This window comes from Trichophyton rubrum (genome assembly GCF_000151425.1).
Source record: "Trichophyton rubrum CBS 118892 genomic scaffold supercont2.11, whole genome shotgun sequence".
Lineage (NCBI taxonomy): Eukaryota > Fungi > Ascomycota > Eurotiomycetes > Onygenales > Arthrodermataceae > Trichophyton > Trichophyton rubrum.
In genome coordinates this window covers 275716-301804 of record NW_003456418.1, presented here as the reverse complement: position 1 = coordinate 301804, position 26089 = coordinate 275716, and the positions used below count along the sequence as shown (strand labels likewise).

At 50.1% G+C, this 26089-nt stretch overlaps 10 protein-coding genes across 13 annotated transcripts; 5 read left to right on the top strand and 5 right to left on the bottom strand.

The window, feature by feature from the left end:
- Positions 1-33: 33 nt before the first annotated feature.
- On the bottom strand, positions 34-2747 carry TERG_07865 (uncharacterized protein). Of its 3 annotated transcripts, XM_003231517.2 has the most exons (6): positions 2221-2747; positions 2020-2095; positions 1835-1951; positions 1687-1774; positions 1025-1630; positions 34-954 (listed from the first exon to the last, which is right to left on the bottom strand). In XM_003231517.2, exons 1-6 carry the CDS (start codon positions 2236-2238, stop codon positions 714-716), a joined length of 1146 nt encoding a protein of 381 aa, XP_003231565.1. In that variant the 5' UTR covers positions 2239-2747; the 3' UTR covers positions 34-713. The 3 variants fall into 3 exon arrangements, with proteins under 3 accessions (XP_003231565.1, XP_047607387.1, XP_047607388.1); XM_047750485.1 differs by having other exon boundaries at positions 1835-2747; XM_047750486.1 differs by having other exon boundaries at positions 34-1630; positions 1835-2747.
- A 362-nt stretch (positions 2748-3109) lies between these two features.
- Positions 3110-4554, top strand: TERG_07864 (uncharacterized protein; the record flags this gene model as incomplete). Its single annotated transcript, XM_047748839.1, has 2 exons — positions 3110-3973; positions 4027-4554. The coding sequence occupies exons 1-2, from the start codon at positions 3653-3655 to the stop codon at positions 4552-4554; spliced, it is 849 nt and encodes a 282-aa protein (XP_047604829.1). The 5' UTR covers positions 3110-3652.
- Positions 4555-4941: 387 nt separating this feature from the next.
- Positions 4942-5840, bottom strand: TERG_07863 (uncharacterized protein; the record flags this gene model as incomplete). The annotated part of the gene is made up of 2 exons (XM_003231515.1): positions 4942-5719; positions 5785-5840. 2 exons carry the CDS (start codon positions 5838-5840, stop codon positions 4942-4944), a joined length of 834 nt encoding a protein of 277 aa, XP_003231563.1.
- Positions 5841-6418: 578 nt separating this feature from the next.
- Positions 6419-8391, top strand: TERG_07862 (uncharacterized protein; the record flags this gene model as incomplete). Its single annotated transcript, XM_003231514.1, has 6 exons — positions 6419-6578; positions 6681-6842; positions 6913-7280; positions 7339-7432; positions 7492-8135; positions 8197-8391. The coding sequence occupies 6 exons, from the start codon at positions 6419-6421 to the stop codon at positions 8389-8391; spliced, it is 1623 nt and encodes a 540-aa protein (XP_003231562.1).
- A 747-nt stretch (positions 8392-9138) lies between these two features.
- On the top strand, positions 9139-11016 carry TERG_12606 (uncharacterized protein; the record flags this gene model as incomplete). The annotated part of the gene is made up of 1 exon (XM_047751545.1): positions 9139-11016. One exon carries the CDS (start codon positions 9139-9141, stop codon positions 11014-11016), a length of 1878 nt encoding a protein of 625 aa, XP_047607386.1.
- A 3199-nt stretch (positions 11017-14215) lies between these two features.
- TERG_07859 (uncharacterized protein) lies at positions 14216-15099 on the bottom strand (the record flags this gene model as incomplete). The annotated part of the gene is made up of 2 exons (XM_003231511.1): positions 14216-14922; positions 15036-15099. The coding sequence occupies 2 exons, from the start codon at positions 15097-15099 to the stop codon at positions 14216-14218; spliced, it is 771 nt and encodes a 256-aa protein (XP_003231559.1).
- A 1010-nt stretch (positions 15100-16109) lies between these two features.
- Positions 16110-16940, top strand: TERG_07858 (uncharacterized protein; the record flags this gene model as incomplete). The annotated part of the gene is made up of 1 exon (XM_003231510.1): positions 16110-16940. The coding sequence occupies one exon, from the start codon at positions 16110-16112 to the stop codon at positions 16938-16940; it is 831 nt and encodes a 276-aa protein (XP_003231558.1).
- TERG_07857 (uncharacterized protein) lies at positions 16450-19286 on the bottom strand. 2 transcript variants are annotated; one of them, XM_003231509.2, is made up of 3 exons: positions 17936-19286; positions 17571-17877; positions 16450-17513 (listed from the first exon to the last, which is right to left on the bottom strand). In XM_003231509.2, exons 1-3 carry the CDS (start codon positions 18976-18978, stop codon positions 17109-17111), a joined length of 1755 nt encoding a protein of 584 aa, XP_003231557.1. In that variant the 5' UTR covers positions 18979-19286; the 3' UTR covers positions 16450-17108. The 2 variants fall into 2 exon arrangements, with proteins under 2 accessions (XP_003231557.1, XP_047607385.1); XM_047750484.1 differs by having other exon boundaries at positions 16450-17877.
- Positions 19287-19840: 554 nt separating this feature from the next.
- Positions 19841-20538, top strand: TERG_07856 (uncharacterized protein; the record flags this gene model as incomplete). Its single annotated transcript, XM_003231508.1, has 2 exons — positions 19841-20018; positions 20069-20538. 2 exons carry the CDS (start codon positions 19841-19843, stop codon positions 20536-20538), a joined length of 648 nt encoding a protein of 215 aa, XP_003231556.1.
- Positions 20539-21639: 1101 nt separating this feature from the next.
- Positions 21640-24912, bottom strand: TERG_07855 (uncharacterized protein; the record flags this gene model as incomplete). Its single annotated transcript, XM_003231507.2, has 3 exons — positions 21640-22276; positions 22347-23044; positions 23154-24912. 3 exons carry the CDS (start codon positions 24910-24912, stop codon positions 21752-21754), a joined length of 2982 nt encoding a protein of 993 aa, XP_003231555.1. The 3' UTR covers positions 21640-21751.
- Between the last annotated feature and the right edge of the window lie 1177 nt (positions 24913-26089).

The following is a 26089-nucleotide window of genomic DNA, read 5'->3' as shown; positions in this document are numbered from 1 at the left end:
GCCAGCAGACGATACAACAAGTTGGAAAGGGAACATAGGATTAAATAACCATTAATTAAACTACTCTTCTTGTTCTTTAAAATAGTAAGAGGTCAAAGAAAAACACGCGCGGTAACCGGGTATGGAAAAATGGTGGGCGGTGGTTGCATCAGGAGAAAGAATAGAGGGCATAAGATAAAATAAAGGGATGACCGGGCTGGATAGGGGGTACCCCCTACTTGGCAGAAGTTGGAGAGCTGAAGTTCAAGCAAAGCAAGATAGGGACGTAATAGCCGAGGAAAGGTAAGTAAGAAACCACAGATAGGAACACAAGGAGAGAAGCGAAAGGGTGTCGGGGGGAGAAAAAAGGAAAAGGGAAAGCTAGGGAGTGGAGGTTGGTTGAGATTTGAGGTATACATGAGGATAAAACAAAGAAGGCATGTAGAAAAACGAGTGACAGTAATAGGGAAATGTGCACTCTAATGGTTGGTGTAAAAACGCGAGTCTCCCTCTCCAAGCATGACATTTACTTCCCATTATTCTTTTATATCCCCTCAGCATGCGCGACTTGGGATCATTCCTCCTTTTACGCACTCTGTGTATGAGAGTGTGCGACCTCCGTTCCGAATATCAAAAAAAGAAAAAGGTCCTAACCGCAGTATCAAACGGCGCAAGTATTAGCTATTTAACTCCCTCTTAGCTGCTTAGCTTCATATCTTGGCAGGAAGTTTTGCTTATGCCGCGTCTCCGTTAGGATCCTGGCTCTGTTGGGCAGCTTGTTCACGCTGCATGCGGGCTTCGATTTCTCTCAGCTGGCTCTCACGGGCCAGAAGCTCTTGTCGTTTCTCGTTAATCTCACGCTGCACCTTGAGCTCGATTTCACGCAGCTTCTCCTCTTCTCGGCGGAGCTGTTCTTCCTTGAGGCGGACAGACTGGGAAGCCAAGTCTTCAGGGTTCATAGTAGAGTCGTGAGAACTAAAATGTCGTTAACATAATGGCCAAGCAGCAACCAGTAAAGTATATTGAGGAAAGTGTGAAAACATACGCAGAAGCACCTCCTTCAACGCTCTTGCTGAGCTTCTCGGTACGGTAATTTTCGTACAGGAAGTCATGGGTGATTTCCTTGAGATCGGCCAAATGACTGTGGAGGAGAGCACTGCGGACAGCCAGGAAGTCGGAGTGGCGCTGGTTCTCGACCTCTACAACACCCCAAGGGTACTGTCTGGCCCGTACCTTACGACCACCGATCTCAAGAACGTCCTCGGAACCAACGATGGCGAAGGGCATCAGTGATCGGTATTCCTCGTTCTCTTGCACGGTGTCTTCGTCATCTTCTTCAATATCGTATGGGAAGTTGTAGACGGGGATACGGTAATGTTCGATATCCTCCATGATAAGCTTCTTTGACTCCGCAAGCTCAGCCGGTGTGAAAGAGTCGGCCTTGCCAATGACGGGGATGACGTTGACACGCGGGGAGAGGCGCTTCATGAGCTCAATGTCAAGCTCTCGGAGACCGTGGCCAGTTGGTGTGATGAAGTAGAGCAAGGCGTGGACACGGTTGTCACGGAATCTAGGGTTACGCTTGATTCTTGACTCCTCGGCCAAAATGTCGTCATACTGGCGTTCGAGGTATCCAACAATTTCAGAAAAGCTAGCCAGTGTTAGCTGTTTGCATATAATGACTGTAAAAAAAGATGGACTGCTTACCTCTCTTCGTTGTTGATCTGGTCACCGAATCCGGGGGTGTCGACAATGGTGAGAGAAATGCGAGTACCCTCCTCGTCGAGTTCTAGCTCTATTTTCAAACGGAGTCAGCATCCTGTCAAGCTAGAATCGTAGTCTCGGGTATCCATACCAACAGTAACTGGTTTTATGCGAACGCCCTCCTCAAGGTGAGCGGTCTGGGCGTCATCGGCGTCTTTCCCCTGAAGGACCTGTTTGCCACATAGAGTATTGACGAAGGTGGTGCGGCCTGTAGCCATTGGCATCAGCTAAGAGCACATAACGGCGATTATAATCAAGGGTGATGACGAGACGTACCAGTTCCGCTCGCACCACAGACCATCAAACTAAATTGAATGCCCTTCTTGACATTCTTCTTCTTACGGATTCTGATCTATTTGCCCGCCGGGTCAGTAAATATCTCACTCTTTCAGCCATAGAGGGTCCAGTATACATGCATAAGAGGCCCGTATGGACCGGACTCAGCGCAAGGATACCGTGGAGAAAGAGGGCACGTACGTTGTTTGGGGCTGACATGGTGATGGACTCGGGGGTTTGAGATATTGATAGGAAGTTTGTCCCTTGGTGGCCTGAAGAAGCAAAAGAAGGAATCCGGGAGCTGAACTGAAGAGGTCGAGCAGCAGGCAGACAGTCACCAGCGCAGGAGAAAGATGCGGACGCAAGAGACAGCGCTGGATGTTGGTCTCGTCGTTCAGCAGGGGGAGAAGCGAGTGTCTTTCTTGGGCGTTGAGGCAGGAGTAAAAGAGGTAAATTAACAAACTGCGGCCAAGGGCAGCTTTAGGGGGTTGAATCACGTGGAGTTACCGTACCGTCACCCACCGTATCGGCAAGTGCATCGTTTGCGGGTATACTGTAACTTTGCCTAGTATCGCACTTTTTTATTGGCCATAAAAGAGTCTTCATACGCTATCAATACAGCCCCTGTGCGTAATCTCCATACGTCGCCTGTGCACCACTACCACGAATTACGGGCGTCTGTAATTTTGGTAATTTTCTTTTTTTTTTTTCCTTGCCCCTTTTCCGCCCCTTATTTTTTTTTTTTTTTTTACTCACATGGAGAGAAAGGTGAAGCCACAGGCGGTTTGCTAGTGTTGGGCAGATGGGTAGAAGCGATGGCGGGGAGACGGAATCACCCTCCAACTGGGCTGGTTTGCGCCCGCAAGTGACAGAGAAAGCTGAGAAGCAGCAGAGGGAAGCGCTGGGTGACCCTGTCATGTGACCCGGCGATGACCTTATGGCGTTTTATGTTTGGTTCAAAGTGACGATGATGTTATATAAAAATATTTAATTGCCTTGGGACGTGCAAACACTCAGCAACTTCCGGTTTGTGAATTAAGATAGCCCACTTGAGCGCCAGTGACTGGGATTTCAACGCGCGAGAAGGTTGTTGGGTGGGTGTATAGCTTTGGAGGTGGTTCTTTGATCGGTTTGTAGCTTGGTAGCTGGGGTCGACCAAACCAACAATCATGAATACAAGAGAGATGATTGATGCCTCTGGAGGCCCGGTGTCGTTGACGGCCTCATTCAACAGTGACAGCAGCTGTTTCTCCGTTGGACTGAACTCTGGGTTCTGCGGTAAGCTGGTCGTTGTTGTTTCTATGCATGTTAGAAGGCTGTAGGTAAACATAGAACTAATATGTCTCGTATAGTATTCAACTCGGATCCATGCGAGCTCAAGGTATCCAGAGGTAAGGCCTCTTGACACTGTCGCTAACAGTGAACGATTAACTCATAAAATTCTCAGACTTCAACGCGGGAGTGGGCATAGTTGAGATGGTTGGACAGTCCAATTACCTGGCCCTCGTTGGAGGAGGCCATACCCCCAAGTTCCCCCAAAACAAGGTATCCACGATCTTTGCTTTGTTCTCTATGTTTGAATACTCACTTCCAGTAGGTAATAATATGGGATGATGCAAAACAAGTCGCTGCCATGACTCTTGAATTTCGCACCTCGATTCTGCGAGTGCGCATCACAAAGTCTCGCATAGCTGTTGCTCTTTATGACTGTGTCCATCTCTACGCCTTTTCAGTCCCACCTAAGAAGATAGCCGTCTACGAGACTGGAGAGAACCCACATGGCCTTGTCTGCCTTGGAGAGACACATATTGCTGTCCCCGGCCGATCCGCAGGACAGGTTCAATTGATCAAATTAGATACAGGGAACGTTAGCATTCTTCCGGCTCATACCTCACCCCTGAGTGCAATGACGTTCAGCGGTGATGGAGCGGTGCTCGCCACCGCAAGTCAAACAGTATTTAAGCCATACCCATCACCAAAAATAATATCCGCTAACCCGGCTTACAGGGGACAATTATAAGATTATTCGCTACTAGTAATGGGGCGAAGATGGCTGAGCTTCGAAGAGGTCTTGATCCAGCGGAGATATTCTCTCTAGCAATATCTCCATCGAATACACTTCTTGCGGTCACATCTGATAAGGTAACTCTACACATATTTGACATCCCACATGCCAGAAATGGACAGGAAACAGACAATGCACCGGCAACCGCTCCCGTGGAAGAATCAACAAATCGGGGATGGGGGATAATAAGCAAACTGCCTTTTCTTCCCCGTGTCTTCTCAGACGTCTACTCATTTGCCAGTGCAAGATTTGATATTGGCGAAGAACCACTTGGCTCCAACTACATTCCGCCACCAGGTGCGCCTTCTGAGCGGCCTTCAAAAGGAATAATCGGCTGGACGAGCGATAAGTCATTGCTCGTGCTGGGAGCTGGCAAAGCCGGTAGATGGGAACGTTTCGTTCTTCAAGAGGCGAGTGACGGGACCCGGCAGTGTCTTAGAGCTGGGTGGAAACGATATCTCGGAAGCTGAAAGACCGCGCCTTTTTATTTTGATCCAGCAAATCGAGATTCGCAATTTCGACCCATACTTATACTCACAGGACAAAGGAAAACATCATCTAATCCACGCAGACAGTTCCTATTATTTTGGAACCGGTTTAATCATTGACAGTCATATTCCCAATCGAACCCTACCGCAGAGAAGTGAATCAATGCACTCGCCCGTGGTTCGGCACAAGGGCCTGGTATCCTTCAGCCCTGAGGTTTGACTGACTCAAACGCGAGAATATATTGACTCGCCCTTCGCGTGGATGCATCTGCAGAAAAGCGGCGTATTAGGATTTCTTCAGGGGGCAGTCCGTCGTTTGCGAAACTTCGCGTTGTATCATTAGATGTTAATAGGCAAGATAGAGATAATTCAACTCCTATCCCGTCGTTCTCGACGATGTCTTCGTTCGCTTGACCGTTCCCTGGACACCTCCCTCCTGCTCCTATGTGGTGACCGCCTTTCCCTCGACCGCGGTTGTTCTTCACTGTGCCTCCTCCTATGATGTCGATGGCGATGGGATGACCTATGGCCATCCCGGCTGCGATCTCGATCTCGATCTCGCCTACTCGATTTGCTCTTGGCCTTAACCAGCGCCAATGCATTCTCGACTTCTTCCTTCTTCTCCCTTATAAGATACTCCTTCATTGGATCCTCGTCGTCATGCTCATCCATCAGCTGCTGTAGTTCCACCTCTTCCTTCAATAGCGGTCGAGAAGGCCTCTTCCGTTCCTCGGATTGATGCCGCCTAGACCTCCGTCGACTACTTCTTTCTTTCTCCTTTTCCTCCTCTGCATCCCGGTCTGACTCCATCTCTCCATTCTCATCCACATTCACAAGATTATCTTCCGTTCCTTCATCATCACGTCTCTTGTACCGCACATGGTCCACTCTGAGCACTCTGCCTAGCACTGTAGCTCCTCCAAGGTTGTCAACAGCTAGATCCGTACTTCGCTGGTCCTCATATTTAAGAAATGCAAATCCTCGGCTTTTGCCCGTCTCTTTGTCTCTAACCAGGTTTAAATGCACTGGATTGCCGTATTGTGAGAATATTGTTAATATGTCACCTTCACTGATATCGAACGGAAGGCCTCCGATGTAGATATACGCCGTGTCGCGGTAGTCAGCGTGCCAGGAAGCTTCTGGAGGCCTAAACCGGAAGCAAAGCAGCTGTTAGCAACGCGCCGTCAAGATGCTATAGAATGGAAGCCTTACACTGCATTCTCGAGCTCTCTTTTATTTAGAGCTTCAATCTGACGAATCGCGTTCATGATAGACCAGCTACACTTCTAGATGTCGGAATAGCAAGATAATAGCAGTTATAATCAGCCTTATCAATTTCTTCATTCTTATTGTAGCTTTTCTGCTTCTTTTCCTTCCTCAAGCTCAAATTAAAGGTCACGTGGTTCACTTCTTGATAAACAACAAAACATCCAAAGGCCGTCCAAAACTCTACGTAAGATACTTGAGCTTCGTCTGGCACGATATTAAGAGAAGAGACAAACCTCCTGTGCCGACAGGATAACCGGTTGTTAGTGGTCCCTCGCTGGCTCGAACTTACCGCGTCTTGTGTGTGGCCGCCCCCTTGGGGGCATGGATAGCTAGTTAAGGAGAACCAACTCCATCTTCGACTTGAATCTCCGACATCCTAAATATCACTTTCACCAGGACGCCGTTCTCAGCGACTAAAAGACCCTCCAGCGACATCTCTTTAGGCGTCAATTTGGCTTCCTTCTCAATATCCAGAGTACGATTACTCTGCTGCGCCGTTTCATTCCGCAGACCATCCCTGAAACCCCATTCACGTTCCTAGCTAGACACCTGTATACCAGGGCATGGTCGCGCCAGCATGCCTGAACCAGGACAGCGGTTGAGCCAGATCTCAGCTTCAAAGGGAGGCTCCGATGGCCGACCGGCCAGCAAAGATGGGAGAAAGGAGCTTTGGTCGTCCATGCTTCATGCTGGAGCGAGTGGGAAGCGGTTACCGGAAAAGACACTGCTAGTGCTTGGTACGTACCGGGAAACGCCTCAGCTTCGTTGATGTTTCTATATATCTTCGAAGTAGCCTGGTATGGAATTTGCAGGCCGGTTTTAATAATGTGTTATTCCAGGTGGTACCCCAGAGAGCCAACGAGAGTTTCTAGCAACGTTATCTACCGATCACGCTGAGTCCGGGCTACCTGCAGAACGACGAAAGCAAAAAGCACCACCCATTGCAAACCAGTTTGCGCTCGGATATACATACCAGAATGTTCTCGATGCGGAGCAGGAAGGTAAGAAAGGAAGATTACCCTCTAATACTTCCTTGATTTGTAGGCTAATTATACGCGCTTGCATCCATAGATATCCTTGCTAGAATTTCAATCTATCTACTCTCAGAACCATCAGCATCTTACGCTCCCCTCCTCCAACCTTTGATTAACCCGAAGACAGTCCCTGAGATGTTGATAGTTTTTCTTCTGGACTGGGAAAACCCCTGGACATGGGTTAGAGAACTGAGAGAATGGGTCCGGCTATTGCGCTCGGTTCTCATATCACTGGATGACGAGACGAAAGTTGTTATGGAAGAGGTTATGAGTGACTGGAAGGACCGTAGGAGAGGGTTAGATCCTTCTCACGTCCCAGGGTCTGGTCCAGTATCTTCTATACCCCTAGGCCCCGGCGAGTGGGATGAAGGGCTGGGCATTCCTACATGTGTTGTTTGTCAGGGTGTACGTTTATCCTATCATCAAAGCTGCTTCCGGTGCTAACGTGGACTCTACCAAACAGGCTGAGAAGATTGAACAACTAGAAAAAGATCATGGCTGGAGAGAAGAAGAGTTCGACTACATCTTACAGTTTATGCGAACGATTCTTCTCAAGCGTATGTCTCCTCTTTTACTTTACCCGTATACTTCCTATTGCTGATACTTTCCCCACCAGATGGATCATCATTAATATATACCACCCGATTCTTGGCCAACTCACTACAAGGTTTGATACAGTCATCACTCGGTATCCATTCACTCCTAAAACGACAATCTCTCAAACATAATGTCATCGACAGAGACAAGATATTAGTTCCTTCAAATTGGGATTCATGGGGTAAGATAAGGATTATCAGGGAAGGTTTTAATATCGAGGGTGTTGGGACTAGTTGGTCCGTTGAGATACAAGGGCCACCAGAATCTCTGAAACGATCCAGCTCAGGTGATGATGATGAAACTCAAGAGCGCGAAGACCCAGATTCTGCAGCCAGTGCAGTGGCTATTTATGAACAAACTATCAAAGATCCCAAAGGCGCTGCATCGATATCTCGTACGAGGCAGTCGGAAGGCAGTCAAATTGAAGTGACAACGGTTGATTCCCAGGCATTCCTGACAGAGCAGGTTGAGGTACTTGAACAGCTTAAAGCAGAGGATGAGAAACAAGAAAGACAGATGCGCAAGGGCGGCGGTGTCATCAAAGACTCAGACATGATGATGGGCATAGATGATATGAACCGGGTAAATGAGCATATTGGCCCTGTACAGTTTAATATGGGAGGCATCCAAGTCGATGCTGATGACATGCTACGGAGATTAAAGGTAAGATTCCCCTTAATATCTTCTTCAGAATATGTCCAGCACTACTAATGACCACACCTAGGAGAGAGAAGCTAGCCGTGCATCGGTAAGAAGTGGTTCCGTATCACCAACACCTCCAGGCGGGCCAACATCTCCCGGCATACCTCCTATCGGTCAAGGTACCGATGGCAAGCTTGGTAATGAAGGGCTAGCTACCTTCTTTGCCGGCCTAATGAAGAAGTCTGGTGGTAGTCCAAGGTCTAACACAACCACTTAGCTTCAAATCTTGCTACCGTTTAAGGTGCACACTGAGGTCATTGTTGTGTCTAACTTAAACCTATCATCTACTGATTAATTTCTCGGTCGTCTTCCAGGCCCTTTCGATACATTGGTTAATATACACTGTCAGCTTCATGCAAACCAACCTAGCTAATCGCTTTTCATTTGTCGTGTTACCATTTACTCGTTCTCTATCATCTGCTTTGTACGATACCCATTTTCAAGTACATAGATTCAAACCAAGGAATTAAGTGTAACTTAATTTCTCACCGTCAGAGAAATATGTTTCATAGTCTTGAGCCTCGTCCAGCTCTGCATCGCCATATATTGTCATCCTAAACCCACAGCATTTGCTTAAATATGTTTAAGTATTCGTAAGTGCGGTTTACAACTCAACCCCTGCCTCTGGCGCTTCTCTACACAGTCAACAGAAACTTTCTACTGCCAGCTCAGGGCAGTTCTCAGACTGCAAAATCAACGCAAGGATGATGTGAGTTCTGGTTCTCTGTGGCAACAGGACAACAAGATACCAGATCGAGGGTCATTTCTATCAAGCAAATATAGTCATTGGTTTGTTGGATAGAGGCAAGACCGATGTGTTGAATACTGATACTAGAGGTAGAAAAGTAGAGGAAGAATAAAGTGTGAAGATATTACAATATATGCATTGCTATTATAAAGACATGACATCAAATGGTCGCGTTAAGCATAAAAGAGTCTAGTAGTCGAAGTAAGAGTGAGCCTCATGGTCAACGACCTCAATGGGGCAATCCGAAAGCTTGATGGACTTAGGGTTGCTCTTGTTGATGCCAGACCACTTGTTGACCCATCCGAGGACCTGCTGGTGCCAAACGAGAGAGTTCTCTGGCTTGGTGACCCAATGGGTCTCATCGGGGAAGTTAAGGAAACGGCTGGGAACACCCTTCTCCTGGAGGACGTTGAAGAGACCGACACCCTCAGCAACGGAGAGACGGAAGTCGAAGTCGTTGTGGACGACGAGCTGAGGGGTGGACCACTTAGCGACGAGCTCTGGCTTAGAGCAATCCCAGCGGTCATAGTTCTGGCGAGCCTCGAAGAAGGTTCCGTTGAACTAGAGATAATGGTTAGCAGGGGATGTTTTAGTTTTCATGGAGTGAATACTTACGTCGTGTTCAATGAAGAAGAGCTCGTCAGTTCCGATCTTGGAGGATCCAACGAAGGTACCGTCATGGGAGACGAGGGCCTTGAACTTGCGTCCGAGGTCTTGTCCCTGGATCCAGTTGACCATGAAACCACCGAAGGAGGCACCGGCAGCAATACCGTTGTCAGTGTCAATGTACTTGATGTGGTCGTGGACGTGTTCCCAGATCTTGACAAGATCCTTGTATGGAGCACCACCCCAGTCGTTGGTGATGTCGTCGGTCAGCTTCTGGCCGAAACCAGTGCTACCAGTTGGGTTAGGAGCAACGACAACGTATCCCTGGTCAGCCCAGACGCGTGGGTTCCAGCGGGTGCTCCAGTTGTCACCCCAGGAGCCCTGAGGACCACCGTGGATGAGGAAAGCAAGTGGGTAGACCTTGTTCTTATCGAAACCGGTTGGCTTGACGATCCAAGAGTGGATCTTGGTGCGAGCACCATCGACCCAGAGAGGCTCAATATCGTTGGGACCAAGACCCTTGAGCTCAGGATCATGCTCGTTGGCATAGAAGAGCTTGCGGTTAGGGCGGTCGGGAGTAGCAACCTGGTAGAGAGCGTTGGACCAGAGAGAGTTACCGCTGATGAGGACAGATTTGGAGCTGCCGATGAAGTAAAAAGAGCTGACGGAACCGTCGTGCTTGACAACAGCAGGCTTGTGGTTGTCGCGAGCATCAGCGGGGAGGGTGAAGAGCTTTCCGGTAGCGTGGTCCTCAGCAGTGACGTAGAGGGTGCGGCCATCAGAAGACCACTTGACAGCCTCGGGAGAACGGTCCCAGTTGCTGGCAATGCGCTGAACTGGCTTGTTAGTGCCAACCTCAGCAATGTGGATGACACGGCGGTCAGACTCGTAGTTCTTAGCTGCCATCTGGAGGTAGGCAATTCTCTTGCCATCTGGAGAGAAGACTGGGCTGGAGGAAGCACCCTCAATGCCCTGTGGAGTGCGAGGACCATTGCGCTTGTTAATGGGCTCAGCGACGCGGGAACCATCGTGTGGAACGAGGAAGATGTAAGAGGTGGTGAGGTTGGCCTTTGGAAGCTCTGGGGCCTTGCTCATGAAGGCGACGGTCTTGCCATCAGAGGAGAGATCGTAGTCACCAGAGCCGCCGAATGGTGGGTAAGGAGACTCAGCGTACTTGACGGGTTGAACGAGGTTCTTGAGCTTGCCATCGAAGCTGTACTTGTCTCCGCTCTTGGTGAGAGTACCAGAGAAGACGGCATTGAACTGAGTCCCAACATAGGTATCCCAGTGGCGAACGAAAAGACTGTCGTAGATGCGAGCAGAGCTGACAGCCTCCTTAGCGGCGGCCTCATTGTAGAGGTCACCCTTAGTTGTGGATTGACCGTAACCAACGAAGTTGATCTTGTCTCCGGACTTGGCAAGCTTGAGGCCAGAGAACGCTCCGTTGACGGAACCGGCCTTGTAGCTGTTGCAATTGTAAGTACTTGAACCCTTGTCCGTAGTTATAGACCGTTATGGACAGGATCATGGATGTACTCACGCATTGCCGAAGTTCTTGGCATCTGAGATCCAGATACCAACACCCCCCTTGACGGAGTCAGTTCCGTTAATGTAGACGACCTTGGTGCCGTCTCCGAGCCAGGTGATCTCAGAAACATCACTGTCGGTGGTAAGAACGTTGATGTCACCGTTCTTGAGGTTCAAGAGGTTCCAGCCGGATGGGCGGTCCTTCTTGTCGAAGTTGTACTTGGAGACATGGAAGACGGCAAGCTCCTAACAGTTTCAGGCAAACGTCAGTTGAGCCTCCGAGAGTATCTATGGATTAACATATCGACTTACACCCTTGGGGTCTGGGATGGCCTCTCCTCTTCGTGGAGCAGAGATGAAGTCCCTGAAAAGACGTCAATATCCAGTCTCGTCGCAATTTATGATGATCAGTAGGTCAACATCAACTTACTCTGGGGTAAATGCAAGCCCTGACGAGGCAAATGCCAAGGAGGCAATCAACCATTTGGCTGCTGCCATTGTGAATGGAGCTAAGTTAATAGCTTCTTCTTCTTCTTCTCTCTTGATATGCGTGATACAAGAACCAGAAGATCAGGAGAGTTCTGGAATTGTCACTGGAAGGGAGGAAAGAGAGAAGGAGAGGAGGAAATCTGCAAGAAATCACCGGCCGTCTGCCTTCCATTTATTTCTTTCCGAGGACTGGCCCCAGTCAGATCAGGTCAATCAAATAAACATTCCTCTTCTCGTACTCCAATCACCCTCTAGCTCATGTTCTGCGAGCTTCTGTCGCGTTTTCCTTTTCTTCCTTTTCCATTATTTGCTTTTTCAGCAGCAACTCCAAGGTTGCCCCAGTTTTTCTGTCAGCATCGTGGGATTTCAACCTGGTCATTCGTTCCCCAGGCTAGGATGTACCCCGGCCCTCCCAACCTGGAGAAAGAAAAGAAAAAGCCGGGGCAGGATTACCCCTCTCTTATCATCGTCCCAATGTGTCCTTCTTCCTGGCAAGCGTTGTCAAGCTAACCATGCATATGCACTCCGTTCTCTGTACTCAAATCAGGACCGGAGTGATATTGCTGCTGTTGGGTGCTGAACCCTTCGGCAATTTCGCCGTTTAAAATTACGTCTTTTATCACTGCAATGGAGCAATGGAACAAGATGGGTCTGTGGAGGTAACTAAACTCATAGCGAAGGCATTTGGGGGTTAGCTCCCATTCGCAAGATATCGAGGTAAGCTTCGGCTCAAAAGCATGTCTGGTCGGATCCCTCACCCCGGAGATTATATGAGCAAAACCAGGGATTGTGAACGACGCATATTAGCACGGATACGATATGGAAGGAAAGGGAAATGGATATGCAATTAGCCGATACGAATGAGCTTGGGTAGACAAGAGCAATAACGCTTGGTTTATTATTAGCAAATCGAATCTTTGGCCTAGCCTTGGCCCTCAGGTCCGAATGTTGTCATGAAAATAGTCGTGTTTTTAAGTATACTCCAGAAATCACTTGTGCGGGCAGATGCGGGAAATGGATCTTCGTCTGCTTGTTGATACGAGATGTTGATACCTCAAGTGTTGGTGCGGGTGCCTGGAAAAAAAGCCACAGTCATGCATGGCTGGAAAAGCTTTGGGTGGCAACCATAACCACTAGCCAGAGCCAATTACCCAATTCACCTGATTTCGCCTGTGTCTTGATAAGAAAGAGAAATGCCCTGGCAACCGCTCGTGAAATGGCACGTCAAACAAAGGCGGCATGAGGCCATAACTCTGACTGGGGGTAGGGTACGGCGCAGTCGACCTGCCGTGTTGGCTGAGCAGGGGAGCTTCCAGCGAGTCAACCCAGGCTCTTTACTCGTTATCGCAGACTTCTGCTTCTTCCTGGGGCAAAAACGACAGAAAAGGCTACAACGCCAAGTTACTGGGGCGCTGTGGGGATCTCTCCCCACGCCTGCGTTCTGATTGCAGGCCCTTTCTCTGTGCCATTCCAGAAGACGAGCAAAAAATGCAGAAGATGGAGCCAAGCGAGCCTGTTTCTTCCGTTGAGTTGGGAGGGATCAGCGCAAGCAAAGGGCGAGAGGATCCTGGTGGATATGCCAGCTGCTAATTGGTCTTAGCCAATATCGCGACTAGGGCGGATCTGGATGGTGGTAACCCCCTTCATTCAGCCTCTGTGCGAGCTACCCGTCTTCCGCCGTGTCGCCGTCACTCACCCGTCTTCTCATGTCTGTTCCTCTACTTCATTTCTCCATCTCCGCCTTGTTCCCCCTGTCAACCGTCTGGCGTCTCGGAGAACTGCCTAAAAGGAAAATGCGAGGAAGGATGAAGAATCCTCGCTAGACCTGGCCGGTTCGCTGACAGCGTGACATGTCTTGCCCTGTGGGTCACTGTCCGATGCCTTCTTGCTGGCTATGCGAAATTGCGGCCGATCCAGACACCCCTTGCAATACCAGCCATGGTGGACACTTCGATGAATGGGCCGACGGATCGTTCGTAGGCTGAAGTTCGTTGAGCTGAAGTCGAAGTTGAAGTCGAAGTTGCTGGTTGGAGGTCGAGATAGACAGTTTCACGTGACGGACCCGCAGCCCCGGAGCAGCAGAAGGTTGAATAACACATTTAGATGGCAAGATGAGATAAAAAAAAAAGGACCAGGAAGACGGCTAAGAAAACGCTAGAAAAGGACAAGAAAGAAACACCAGGCACCCCCAACCTTGAATTTATAGCGTAAAAGAGGGTTTGCAGCCTGACGAGCTTCTAAATAACTATATTCTACAGTCCGTTCTTAAAAAGGGTTTCCTTTGGTGGTTAGCGCAGCAGGACTTGACTTCTATTCTGTGGCATTATCTGTATAGTCAAGACAAGAGGAATGCGAGAGAGACTCTATGCCCGTCATTTCACATGGATCGGGTATTTTATACTTCAGAAAGTAGGCTATAGGCTTTGTCGACATGCATTGCGAGTTGGGGTCACCCTAGGCGACAGACACCATTGGCATGTCTCTGCCTGCTATATGCATCACAACTTATCATATAGCGAGTATTTGTTGATCCAATACACCCAGCCAGCCGGCCTAGCCGACCAGGAAGGGCGTGCGGAGATACCTCGTAGCTAACAGGAATCGAAGTGAATAATTGATTGATATCGCTCAGTAATTGCCTCCCACCGCTTTCACCTGCTTCTATCTTCTCTCAATCCATGCTCGGTGCTAGGGCCACAATGCTGAAGCCAGATACGTCGACTCCCTTCCCGGTATCGCTTTGATGCTTGAGGAACGTTCGAACCCCAAGCTCGAGAGCCTTTTCACTCAACCCATCCTGGCCCTCCTCCAGCAGCCCTCGATCGATAGGGCCTTTCACCCCGCCTTCCAAATCCCACAGGTGGCCGTCTGACCCCTTGACGAAGCAGATATAATGGAAACCACACTTGTCATCAGGAGCCGGAACGGTGCTGTCCCCTCGTCTCGCAGCTGAGCGATGTGCTCGTTCTAGCAATGGTGAATCATACAGCAACTGAGCACGCTCCGTAGGAGCCAGGTCCACCGCTGTCTTGAACAGTTGGTCCAGTTCATATCCTGCGGGGATATATTCCCTTGCCTCCCCGTTACTGATGCAGTGAATCAGAGCCATCAGACCACAGGTGTTTTTGATGGTCTGTCTGAACCACAAGACGGGCTCGTCTGGTCCCGAGCCCGTGTACTCGGGCATGTTGTCTGTGCCCATACTCTCGCGAGTACGGTAGTATGCATCGCGGGGACAGATGAAGATAAGGCCGTAAACTGGCCGCGGGATGAACGCCATCAGGTCTGGGTCATCGATGCTGTAGATGTCATAGAACCCCAGCTTCGGAGACACCCCCAGTTCATGGATTAGGTGGGACATCACCTCTGGGTTGTTCTCTAACCTTGTTCACCATGGTTAGCAGGTCTCACGTCGGAAGCTAAACTGGCAAGAACAGGGCTCATCTGGGAGTTTGTGACGCCAGAGACGGCGGAGATAGTAGAGATAGTACCTAAGGGAACCAGAGTCTTGACTCCATCGATATACTGGATCTCCGCTGTGTCTGTCTCTGCCATGGCTGGTATTCCACACGCAAACAGTGAGAGTAGACAGTCAACTGCTGCTTTGGTAGTTACTTGCTTAAGGCTTGATGCAAGGTATCTCTTCGTATCTGCATCAAATAGAGGGAAATCAGGGCTTATTAAGTACTCTTGTTTGTTTTTTGCGGCCCTGAAGAAGTCATGAAGGAGTCATGAAGCTGACGATGACGCTCTCTTGCTGCCTGGAGTGGGTTGTGACGAAATGCATACCATTATTACGCCATAATTCAGTGAAGTCAATGCTTAGGCAGCCGAAATATATACGAATATGGTATCAATATTACTTACTAAGCCATATATTTCCACTGGCCCAGCCGGCAAAGATGCATCAATTCAACAACACCGCTCAAAAAAACATTTCTATTATCAGAAGAATGATAGGTCAAGCATGGCTGAGAGGCCAAGTGAGATACCAAATCAACGGCGTTGCTATTATTTCCAGAATAAATTTTGCTGGATTTGGCTTGAAGAACATTTAATTGCTTTTACCTCCATATGTCTGACTATCAGAGCCAGTGAACGACGATGAAATGCAACCAAGTAAATATTTCGGGTGAACAATCATTTATCGAATGTTTGACTGTTATAGACCGGGATTCTCTTACTAGAGGCTGAATACTGAAAGTCCTGGGAATTTCTAATGATGGTACAAGGAGCAAGCAGGTTCATATGAGAACCAATCAACTCCTTCACTGCACGAGAGGTCAAGATATAACATTCCATCTCAAGACCATATCAAGACTAGATACAATATGACCATCTTTAGGTCTGCCTGAGTTATGAGATGGCATTCGGCCTCTGTTAAGGGCACGTACACTCGGGCAAATGAGGACGCAGGGAAATCTGATAGGCCTCGGTAGTTAGTTTCAGGCACGACTTCTAGTGCAAAGCAACATTCATATAAAACGCTGCCACTGCAGGAACCAACATCGCCCAAAAAATCAAGCCAATTACTCCATTACACATATCAAAAGGGTGAAAAAGTCATGTCAGACACCCCTTCACAGCCTACTCTACCGTCTCCCCCTTTCTACGTTGTAGAAGGCGTCAACAACCTCAGAGATGTCGGTGGTTACACCGTCTCCCCCACCACTTCAGTACGGCGCAACTTCATATACCGGTCTGCGCATCTATCAAGCGTAACACCCACGGGAGCAAAGACTCTAGTCGATGAGCTGGGCATATCATACATCTATGACTTCCGCTCCGAGGTCGAAATAGCCCGGTATCCGCTCGTAGACATACCAGGCACCACATTCATTCATGTGCCCGTGTTCAAGGGCCAGGACGCAAGCCCAGCCAACCTGGCGTTAAGATATAAAGACTACGCCGCCGACGAGGGGCCTGCAGGATTTATACGTGCGTATAAAGATATTCTCGTCAGCGGAGCAAAGTTTGCATATAAGGTTGTTTTCGAACATATTCGAGACCAGCCTACGCAGTCGCTGCTATTCCACTGTACGGCCGGGAAGGATAGGACGGGTGTGTTCGCTGCGCTGGTGCTGAGGCTTGCGGGCGTGTTGGATAATGAAGTTATTGGTAAAGAGTACGAGCTTACGCAGGCTGGACTGGACGGGCTTCGGGAGGAGTTTATCCAGAAGCTGCTCCAGCATCCTTCTGTTGGCGGGGATCGCGATGCAGCGGTGAGAATGACGAGTGCAAAGGCCGCCGCCATCATTGGGACGCTTGAATGGTTGGACAATGAGTATGGGGGTGTGGAAGGGTACATGAGGAAAGAGATTGGGTTTAATGATGAGGATATCCGGCGGATCAAGAAGAATATCGTTGTCGAAGGGTCTGGAGTTTGCCTGAACTGATTTGGGGAAGCCATGCGTTGGGTGGTTTCATGCCATCTACTACTATACATCTGTTTTGCACACGAGGTTACGAATTTTTTCACGTCAAGAGGCTAGAGTATATAATATAGAAAATACACCGCTATAGATATCAATGAATAAACTGCACTTTGATGAAGTCGCTGCAAATCACCATTTCTCCCAGACAGTATCCGGAAGGACACCACGCATAACATGCCAATGGCCAATGGCACCCTGGAACTGCCAATATTCGAGCTCCTTAGGCACGCTTGGTCCCAACGCATCCTCCCTACCCTCAGTATCCCTTGCAAATGAGCCAGGGCTGAACTCGAGGCGTGGAATCAAGTTTTCCTTTCGTGAGTACGTTCCGAGGTAGTCCTCAGGCTGGGGGATCCTGAATTTGATAGTACCAGGTGTTTTCTTGCAGAAGATGGTCATGTTTGTCAGGTCTCTTCTAGATGACGAGCCAGGTAGCGGTTTGTTGTCACGGAATATTCTGCATGATGGGAAGGTGGATGTGATAGCCCGAACCACCAGGCCAGCAAGTGGCAGGGCAATATCACCGGCGTAGTTCTGTTTTTATATTAGCGTTATTTGCTATACCTATTATTTAGGGCTATTAGTACTTACGATAGCAATGACACCCTCGTCATCCAGTAAGGTGTCAAGCCCTTCCATGAAATCCTGAGTAAAGAGGTCCAAGGGCTCCACACCTCCAGTGAAAACATCATGGACGATATAGTCGTATTTCTGAACTGGGGTTTCATGCCTGGCACGATGGACAAACGTGGCTGCATTTTCAATCACCGTGTTTACTTTCTTGGGGAATTCGAAGTAATCCATAGCAATCTGGTGCACATTTGGATCAATTTCCACAACAGTAGTGTTGATCCCATGGGCTGCAAAGGCCGAAGGAGTTGTTCCAATACCCAGTCCACTAGAATAACTTGTGAGTTATATATATCTAGACGAGAATGATATGCGGAGTGACTTACATGACTAGCGCGCTCTTCTTCCAGTCAGCCTTCTCTGGTTTATGAGAGTCTTTTTTGACAAGCCTGACGGCCTCAAGCGCAGTAAAAACAGTGAAAACCGGATCAGATACTTTGGCATCCTTGGTCATTAGGTGTGGAAGCCATTCTCCACCCAAAAGACTGTGACCGCATCTCATCACCCTGAACTTGGCATCCGTGTTCTCTAGCACAGACAAGTATCCGGTCAAGGACTCCTGACGGTGAAGTAGAGTATAATTGTCCGCCTTAAGAGAAGCATTGAGTAAACCCGTGTTGTAAGGTAATGGGACATGGTGGTTGAACATAACCGTGAATAAGAGCGAAGGAATGGCGAGCACAATCCACTTGGATGGTAAGAGAATGGCCTGGGCAGCAGCAATGATGAATTGAAGGCCGATGCTGGTCAATGCAAGACTTGTTCCGAGGTAGTAGGGCATGTTTTGTTCAAGCTTGGTCTTGGTAGCGTTGAAAAGAGCGTATGCAGCTATGATATTTCCTTGCTCCATGCCCTGCTTCAATCTCGGGCTCAGATTCAGTTTCTGAATGAAAACCCCGGGGACAACAACTGACAATGCAACCAGAGGCGCAAAGGTGAGTGTTTCCGTAATGATAGGTCCCAGAACCGGCCCGAGAGTATAACTGAACTTGAACAAGAAGAACTGGATGGTAGGGATGTAGAATGTGAGAATTGGAAGAGTGACCATGGGGTTGGCATGTTTCTGGACCAAAGAGTGAGCCAGAGATCCCACGCCTCCTGCGATCAAAGTGACGGCGTTGTGGTATTTTCCAGCAGGAGCTGAGCCGTAGATAGGAGCAAGCGTTAGCTGGGATGCATAAGAATACGCTCCAGCAAGGGCTATCACGGCTGCTCCCATAGCGCCAGCAAAGAAGAGCTCCGGCAGGGAAGACTTCCTCGCGGCGACAGCTGCCGGCCTGCGGACAGCTTCCCTAGCTGCTGGAGTCGAGGCAGCGGGCTGACTCTCATCAGCAGCCGGCTTCGAAGGCGTCGACTTTGATTTCGCCATGGTGGAATGGTATATGTATATGTGTTCAAAAGCCGCCGTGTTTCAAAGTTTTGTTGACCTGGCCTTATCAACCTCACACTCTACCAGAGAGAAACGGAGCCAGCTGGACAGGTCTATATACCAAAACCCCAAAACACAGCTATACCATCACCACGAGCATATCTCGATAAAGAACGATCCTCAATGCCTTCAGCTTGGTGTTAATGTTGAAATCTGTCGCGACGCCGGAGGTTGATGTGAAGAAGTGTTGCTGTTGGCTGGATCGGGCGATGGAGCACGCTGCTTTAACCCCACCTTTAGCCGCGTTGCGTGGGGAAAACCCGAAGACAGCCGAGGTTGGCCCAAGCGTCCTTAAAGTGGCAAGACTTGTCGCCGAGTTGGGATATCACAGGGAATATATATGAAGATCGAAGACAAGATGATGATACGAGAGTTGAGGATGGAGAAGATGGAGTAGATGGCTGTAGGACGATACAGGTATCAAGATGATGGCGTTGAGGAGTGGTAGACTCGAGTAACTAATGGTGTTGTGTCAACTGGGTATATATGTTGGTCATATATCCAGGAGGCAATGTAACAGAAGCTGGAACGTTGATATTTCCCTGGTACGCGCATTGAAGCCCTCTGAATGCGCCATAGTGATCGGCCATTCACGTCTATTGCTCGATTATCTGGAACATTTTGACACTAAAAGCTGTTAGCTTGGAGGCTTAAAGCTGACATCACCGTGCTTGGCGTTTTATACCGGCCTAACTAACTTAACATGCCAGGACTATCAAGATATCAGATATCCAAACGCGCTGATACCCCATAGCTGATACCCCATAGCTACACCGTATGCAAATGATCAAAAGATTATACGATGCCATTATTCCCCATGACCTCAGACAAAGGGCGAGATATACCCCAAGATGAGAAATATATACCCACATCCCGCCCGCAACCCAAGAACCCGCCAGCGTCCATACAAATAAAAAACAGACGAAAGCGATATCTTGAACTCCATCCCGAATACTTCTCCCCAGCACTAGAACTAGCAGGTAATCACACCCTCATAACCAGTTCTACACATCCATCTAACAATCGCTAGACCCCCTTCTCTATGACCGTCTAATACGCCGCTTCCAGACGGCAAGCGAGCGCGAAGCTGAAGGTCGGCTAAAAGGCCACTCCGGCACTCTCGAAGCAGATCTAGAACGCGCAGAAGCTAAAATGGAAGCTCTTGCCAACCCCGATCCGGACTCACTATTAACCTACAGTCGTGGGCCAAACGGTGAGATTCTAGCCGAAGACGCTGATGAGATACCCTCTTCCAAAGCCGAGGGTGCAGAGCGATGGCGATACGAGATGGAAATGAGATTCGTGAAGGGTGCAGATGACCAGTTTGAATATGGTGCTGTAGATGAGTGTGAGGAGTACGATGATCTGAGCGAGGAGCAAGAACGGTATTTCGACGAGGAAGAGCCGGAGTGGATTGTTGATGATGCAGGAGGAGAAGGAGGAGGAGGAGGAGGAGGAGACAGGGTGTTGAAGGGGGAGACGGGGGTTCAGGATTTTTAGATCTGACTGAACGGACGGGATGGCGACGGGGGGTGATCTGGATGCTCTGTGGACGGGCGGGATGGATTTTCAATTGGGCTGAGAGAGGGACGGGGAGAGGGATGCGGTGCGGTTCATGCTGGTCATGTATCACTGCATTGTGGATGGCGGACGGGCGGTCGAGGGTGGGTGTGTCAGTCGTGCGAACCGGCGGGATACAGTTCTGCACACTGCAGATGACATGCATTCGTGCATGCATGCATTATCAACGGCTATTCACGATACCGAGGTCGGTCTCTGGTACGCAAAGCCCGAGACGGAAAAAAAATCGTACCATGCAAGTCACACTGACTCATACATACCTTCAAGGGTACGAAATACAGGTTGGTTATCTGGTTATTACACAAGGCAAGGAAAGCATCTGGAAAAGAAAAGAAAAAGTATTTCATTTCCAATTTTGGGTGGTTTTATCTGTCTGTCCTATGCGATAGAGACGCTGTGTTCTCAAAAATTGCAAACTGTCCACGACTGACTTGACCGACGACCGACTGGTGTCCCATGCTGTAACTTATTCAACGTAACTGGATCCTCGAAACTGGAACTGAAACTGGGACTGCAAACTGGAGCTGACATCTGCAAGTGAATAAGGAAAAAACGGCCGTATACATAAAAAGGAAAAAAAAGCAAATATCACATCCCAGGCCATGAAGGTAATAAAGTAAACAAGGAATAATGAATACATATGAGGAAGTCAAGTAAAAGAACGGGATTAGGTAGAGCAGATGATCGCATATATAGATAAAAATGAAAACTCCTCCATTACAAGAAACGTAAACGCGAAATGAGAACATGATATGTGAACGATAATGCTTCCCGGCCCAATCAACCAATCAATCAATAAGTCAGTCAGTCAGGGCATGAAGATGGATGAAACTGAAGATCAAGATCACAATATAGGGGAGTTGAAGGGAACATAACGAATGGTATCACGACAGACTTGGTACGGTATGAAAATGATATGGTATATGAATGAAGAATGAATGATGAAATAGGGGAAAACAACAAACTGGTAAGAAAATAATTTTGGGTTTTGAAGTGAAATGGGGGGGGGGGGGGGGGGTGGATCATTCGAGGGTTGGTGCTGGGTGGGTATGGTATGATGGTTAAGTATGTATAGGAATGCATGGGATATCAACATGGGTGAAGATAAGACATAACATAGAAGTGAACAGATTCAAGGAGGCGCAGCTCCCACAGGAACACCGTTCCGCTGGCTGTTCTTCCAAGTTTGTGAGCTCGTAGAGCCATTTGCACTTCCGTTTTGCGTCTTGGAGGCTACAGGTAATCTTCTCGTAGCTACGGGCGTGGGTGAAGACGATGCAGGTGAAACCGCAGTTCCAACGGGCGTTGACAAACCGCCATCCGTCCTCGGGGCAACAGTGATGGTGGAGCTGACCGTTGAGGAATCGTCTGTCCCGTCTGCATAGGTGGTAGATGGTGGCGCGGCCCGTGATTTAGATTTGAGGTTGCCATTGCTCGATTTTGCCAAGAGTGACTTTATGGGGTTAAGTTTTCGAGGAGTGGCGTCTGAAGCTGGGCCGGCGTTTTCTTTGCCCTTTCTGATGGTGGCGGCAATGGTAGAAGAATTGTTGTTTAAATCTGAGAAGCCACGCCATTTACGCCAGCCCTCAAAGTCAATCAGGGCTTGCATGCAGCCCCATTCCGTTACTTTTTGCTCGAGCCAGACGATGTTTACGGGCTGGATTATGTTATGTTAGCTCAATTGTCTGTAGTGTATAACTTTTAAAAGGGTGAAAATAGGGACATACCTTAGTCAGGAAGTCATTGCATCCTGCGGCCAGTGCTTCATGCCTGTCACTCTGCAAGCTGCTTGCCGTCAAGGCAACGATGATGACAGGGCTCTTGAACTGGTTCTCTTTGTTTAATAGATCCTCGGGCTTGACTTCGTCTTCAGGGTTCGACTCGGAGGATGGAGTCTCCGCGACAGAAGGCGAAGTAGGCGTCGACCCAACCATGGATGCGGAGTAGGACGGCCCAGCCGAACGCTGGAACACGCCGATGTTATTGACCCGTTCCAACCGTCTGATTTCACGAGTGGCTTCTAGGCCACTCATGACGGGCAATTGGATATCCATGAGCACGAGATGGAAGCCTCCTTCTCGCCACTTGTTGACTGCTTCGCGGCCGTTCATAGCGGTCTGCCAGCGGACCTTGAGACGTTTCATGAAGGCCTCGAGCAGTTTTAGGTTGATGGTGTTATCCTCGACAATGAGGACATTGATCGGGGGTATTGCACCGTCGAGTAAGGAGGTTGGAAGCGGGTTCGAGTTGGTGCTGCTGTTCTTGTTCAGCTTTTCAAGGCCCTTGGGACGAGGGGAGGCGACACGAGAAGGAGGGGAGACGGATTTGGGAGCTGGTTCTGAAGGGAGAGCGGGCGGAGTTGCTGCAGAAGGGGGTGATGAGGCGGTAGGTACGCCGTTGGCTGGTGGATGAGGATTCACTGAGTCTACATATGTGAATCCGTTAATATATAGGAAATAGAAAAATAGAAAATAGACAAAAAAAAAAAAAAAAAAAGAAAAAGGAAAAAAAATTCAACGTTATGAAATACGTACCATTTGAGGGCGATGGGAGAGAGCCGGGCCCCTGAGAGCCGGCGTATTGATGGTAGCTGCTTCGATGTGGTGGCTGCTGCCACGGCCCACGTACTCCCGGCGAAGGGATGGGCGGCACCTGGCCGGTATTGATGACCTGCATGGAATTTGGATGGGGAGAGCCCATGGAGTCCTTGAGAGTAGCACTGTTAGGAGTAATCATATGCATGGGCGGGAAGTAGCCGCCTTGTTGCTCCATGCCCCGGGAGTCGTCTGTATGGGCATAGGGGGTAAGAGGGGAGGCCTTTGGAGTCCGTCGTGGGGGCACCTCGATGATGAGGGCTTCACCTATCGTCTGTCCGCCGGGGTAAAAATGGTCGAGTGTGCGAGTAAGCGGTTCCTCGGGCCCCAGGACTCGTTCCAGCTGGCCGTGTCTGCTAGACGGCTCTCGCTGGATGAGTCTGATGACGATATCTGGAGAGTCGATGGTTCGACCGAGGGAGTTGGCGTATTTCTTGAGGATGGAGTCACGGAGGTCATCGACCAGGTCTTCCTCCGTGACCAGGACGAGTGTGGGAGACGAGCCGGGCCGTTTGACCCAGACCTTGCGGTTGATCATGTCGAACTGGATGGTGGGCGTAGAACGGGGGAAGTACTCGACACCACTGGTGTATGGTGGCTCAAGCAGGGTGTTTATGAGCCGCTGCTGGGACGCGGGGACGAGAGACTGCCTCCTGACGGCAAGAGAAGGTCGTCGAGGCCCCTTTGGCAGCTGCTCGGGTATCTGGGGGCTTCTCCCGGGCGCAGCAGCCGAGACGGGCGATGCTGATATCGGTGATGTGGTAGGGGAGGGAAGGCCTTGACGGGGGTCGTCGAAAAGCGAGGACGCCGAAGTGATGGAAGCAGTACCACCACCACCACCGGTAGCAGCAGTAGTAGTAGTAATACTGTTTAGCTGTCGAGCCGAGCCACCGACACTCCCTCGACGGCTAAACTGGCGCTGGATCCGGCTCTGGAGCTGTGCAGGCGAAGGGTCTCGGCCGTGCTGTGAGGTTGGTGACGGCGCAAAGGCAAAGTCGTCGCAGCGTCGGGCGTCCTTCCCGTTGTCGACGCTGACCAGTCTCGCGCGAGGCAGAGGCGGGTTCGAGGTAACAGGGGACTCGATCAGCGGCGAGGGGACTTGTCTAGCGGCGGGAGCAGACCGTACAGCCGTAGCAATTGGCTGTCCCGGTGGGTGCTGTGGATGCTGCAGATGTTGCAGATGCTGCTGCTGCGACGGACTAGAGAGCGAGGGAGCTCTGTTGGGCCGCGAATCCACGCCCAATCTGTGGCCCTCTGGTCGAGGAGTGCGCCGGGCCCTGGTCGTAGCAGCTGCAGCTGCAGATGTCGTAGATGTCGCTGTAGATGGTGCTGGTGCTGGTGCTGGTGCTGGCGTAGAAGTCGTGGATGTGGTGGAGGCCGTGGAGGCACTCGGCAGCTGGTCGGGCAGCGAGGTCCAGGGCGACAGGCGCGGCGTCGAGTCGCTGTCGACAGCGTCGTCCAGGGCCTGCTCGTCTGCTCTGCTCGCGGTCTTGAGGTCCTCCTTCTTGTCCTTCTGGCTGGCGGGTGCGGCGGCGGTGGTGGTGGTGATGCTGTTGGCGGCGCTGGCGGTCGCCGAGGTCGACGTTGCTGCTGGGTCGGCGGCGGCGGCGGCGGTCTTGGCGGACGAGGAGGAGGACGACGACGGACGACGCAGCAGCGCAGCGAGACGGGAGAAGCGACGCTCTTTTTCCGCCGGCATCGTCTCAGCAGCCGCAGGCATAGCAGGTGCAGGAGGGCGACGGAGGAGTTGAGGACGGTAGAGACGGTCAGCGGCAGCAGTCTAGGAGACGGGCATCGCGCAGGCAGGCGGCATGGCCGGGGGAGCTTAGGGCTTAGGGGGCGGCAGGCAGTTGAGTTGACAAAACAGACAAACAGAGACGGAGAAAGAGAAAGAGAGAGACGGAGAGACCGAGATAGGGACAGTAAGGTTCTTGTTTAATAGCTGGATTCTGTTATATGACACTTCTCCGAGCTCGACGGACGCTGACGGCGGCAGGGCAGGGCTTGATATGCAGCCAGACGCGGCGTCAGACGAACTGATCACAGAACAGACAAGCAAGCAGAGCAGAGCAAGCAGAACGCAAAGAACGAGTTTATAGCAGCGCCAGAAATGACATGTAGAGCAGAGACGAGCAGAGACGAGCCGGCAGAGGCAGAAGAGAGCCAGCACAGGGCATCAGGAGGAGGACGGCAGCAGCAGGGATGGGGCCGGCGCTGGCGTCCATGGGGGAGAATATTGTTTCACTCGCCCCCAGGCATATATATTATTGCCAATGAGATAAGTTACAAGGCCAGCAAGCCCAGGGCTTGGTTTCTTTTTGACTAAGTCACGATCACTAACTTGCCCTGCTTTTTCTTCTTCTTACTTCTACGGGCGAGGGCAAGGACGAGGCTGGGCAGGCGAGAGAAAAAGGAAGAGCCGAGATGCGTGGACTGCCCAGGTTCGTCTCGTCTCATGCAGCCACCAGATCGGGGCGTAGGTTGATCCGCGCAGGGATCGGGGCTTGTGGACGGTGGACAGGCGGATGATATGGTTGTGCTTGGAAGGACGAGAGAACAGGTGAGCTACGATTATACGAAACGGGAGCTGAAGGAGTTGGGCTGGCTTCTGGTCAATGTCTCACGGGCCGGCCCGTCACCACCCCCTGATACATATAGATTTATGAACGGTCAGGTTGCGCGGCCAGAGGACAGAACCAGAGACACGATTACGATGAACGAGCAAAGGGGGGGAAAAAGAAACGAAAACGACGACGACTAAGTTGATTGTTTGGGTCTGGGTCCCGCGGCTCCTGATGATAGCTTGCTTCGTTACATATGCTGCGTGTCAGGGGACGGGACAACTGTCAACCACACTACGGAGGACTGTCTATCAT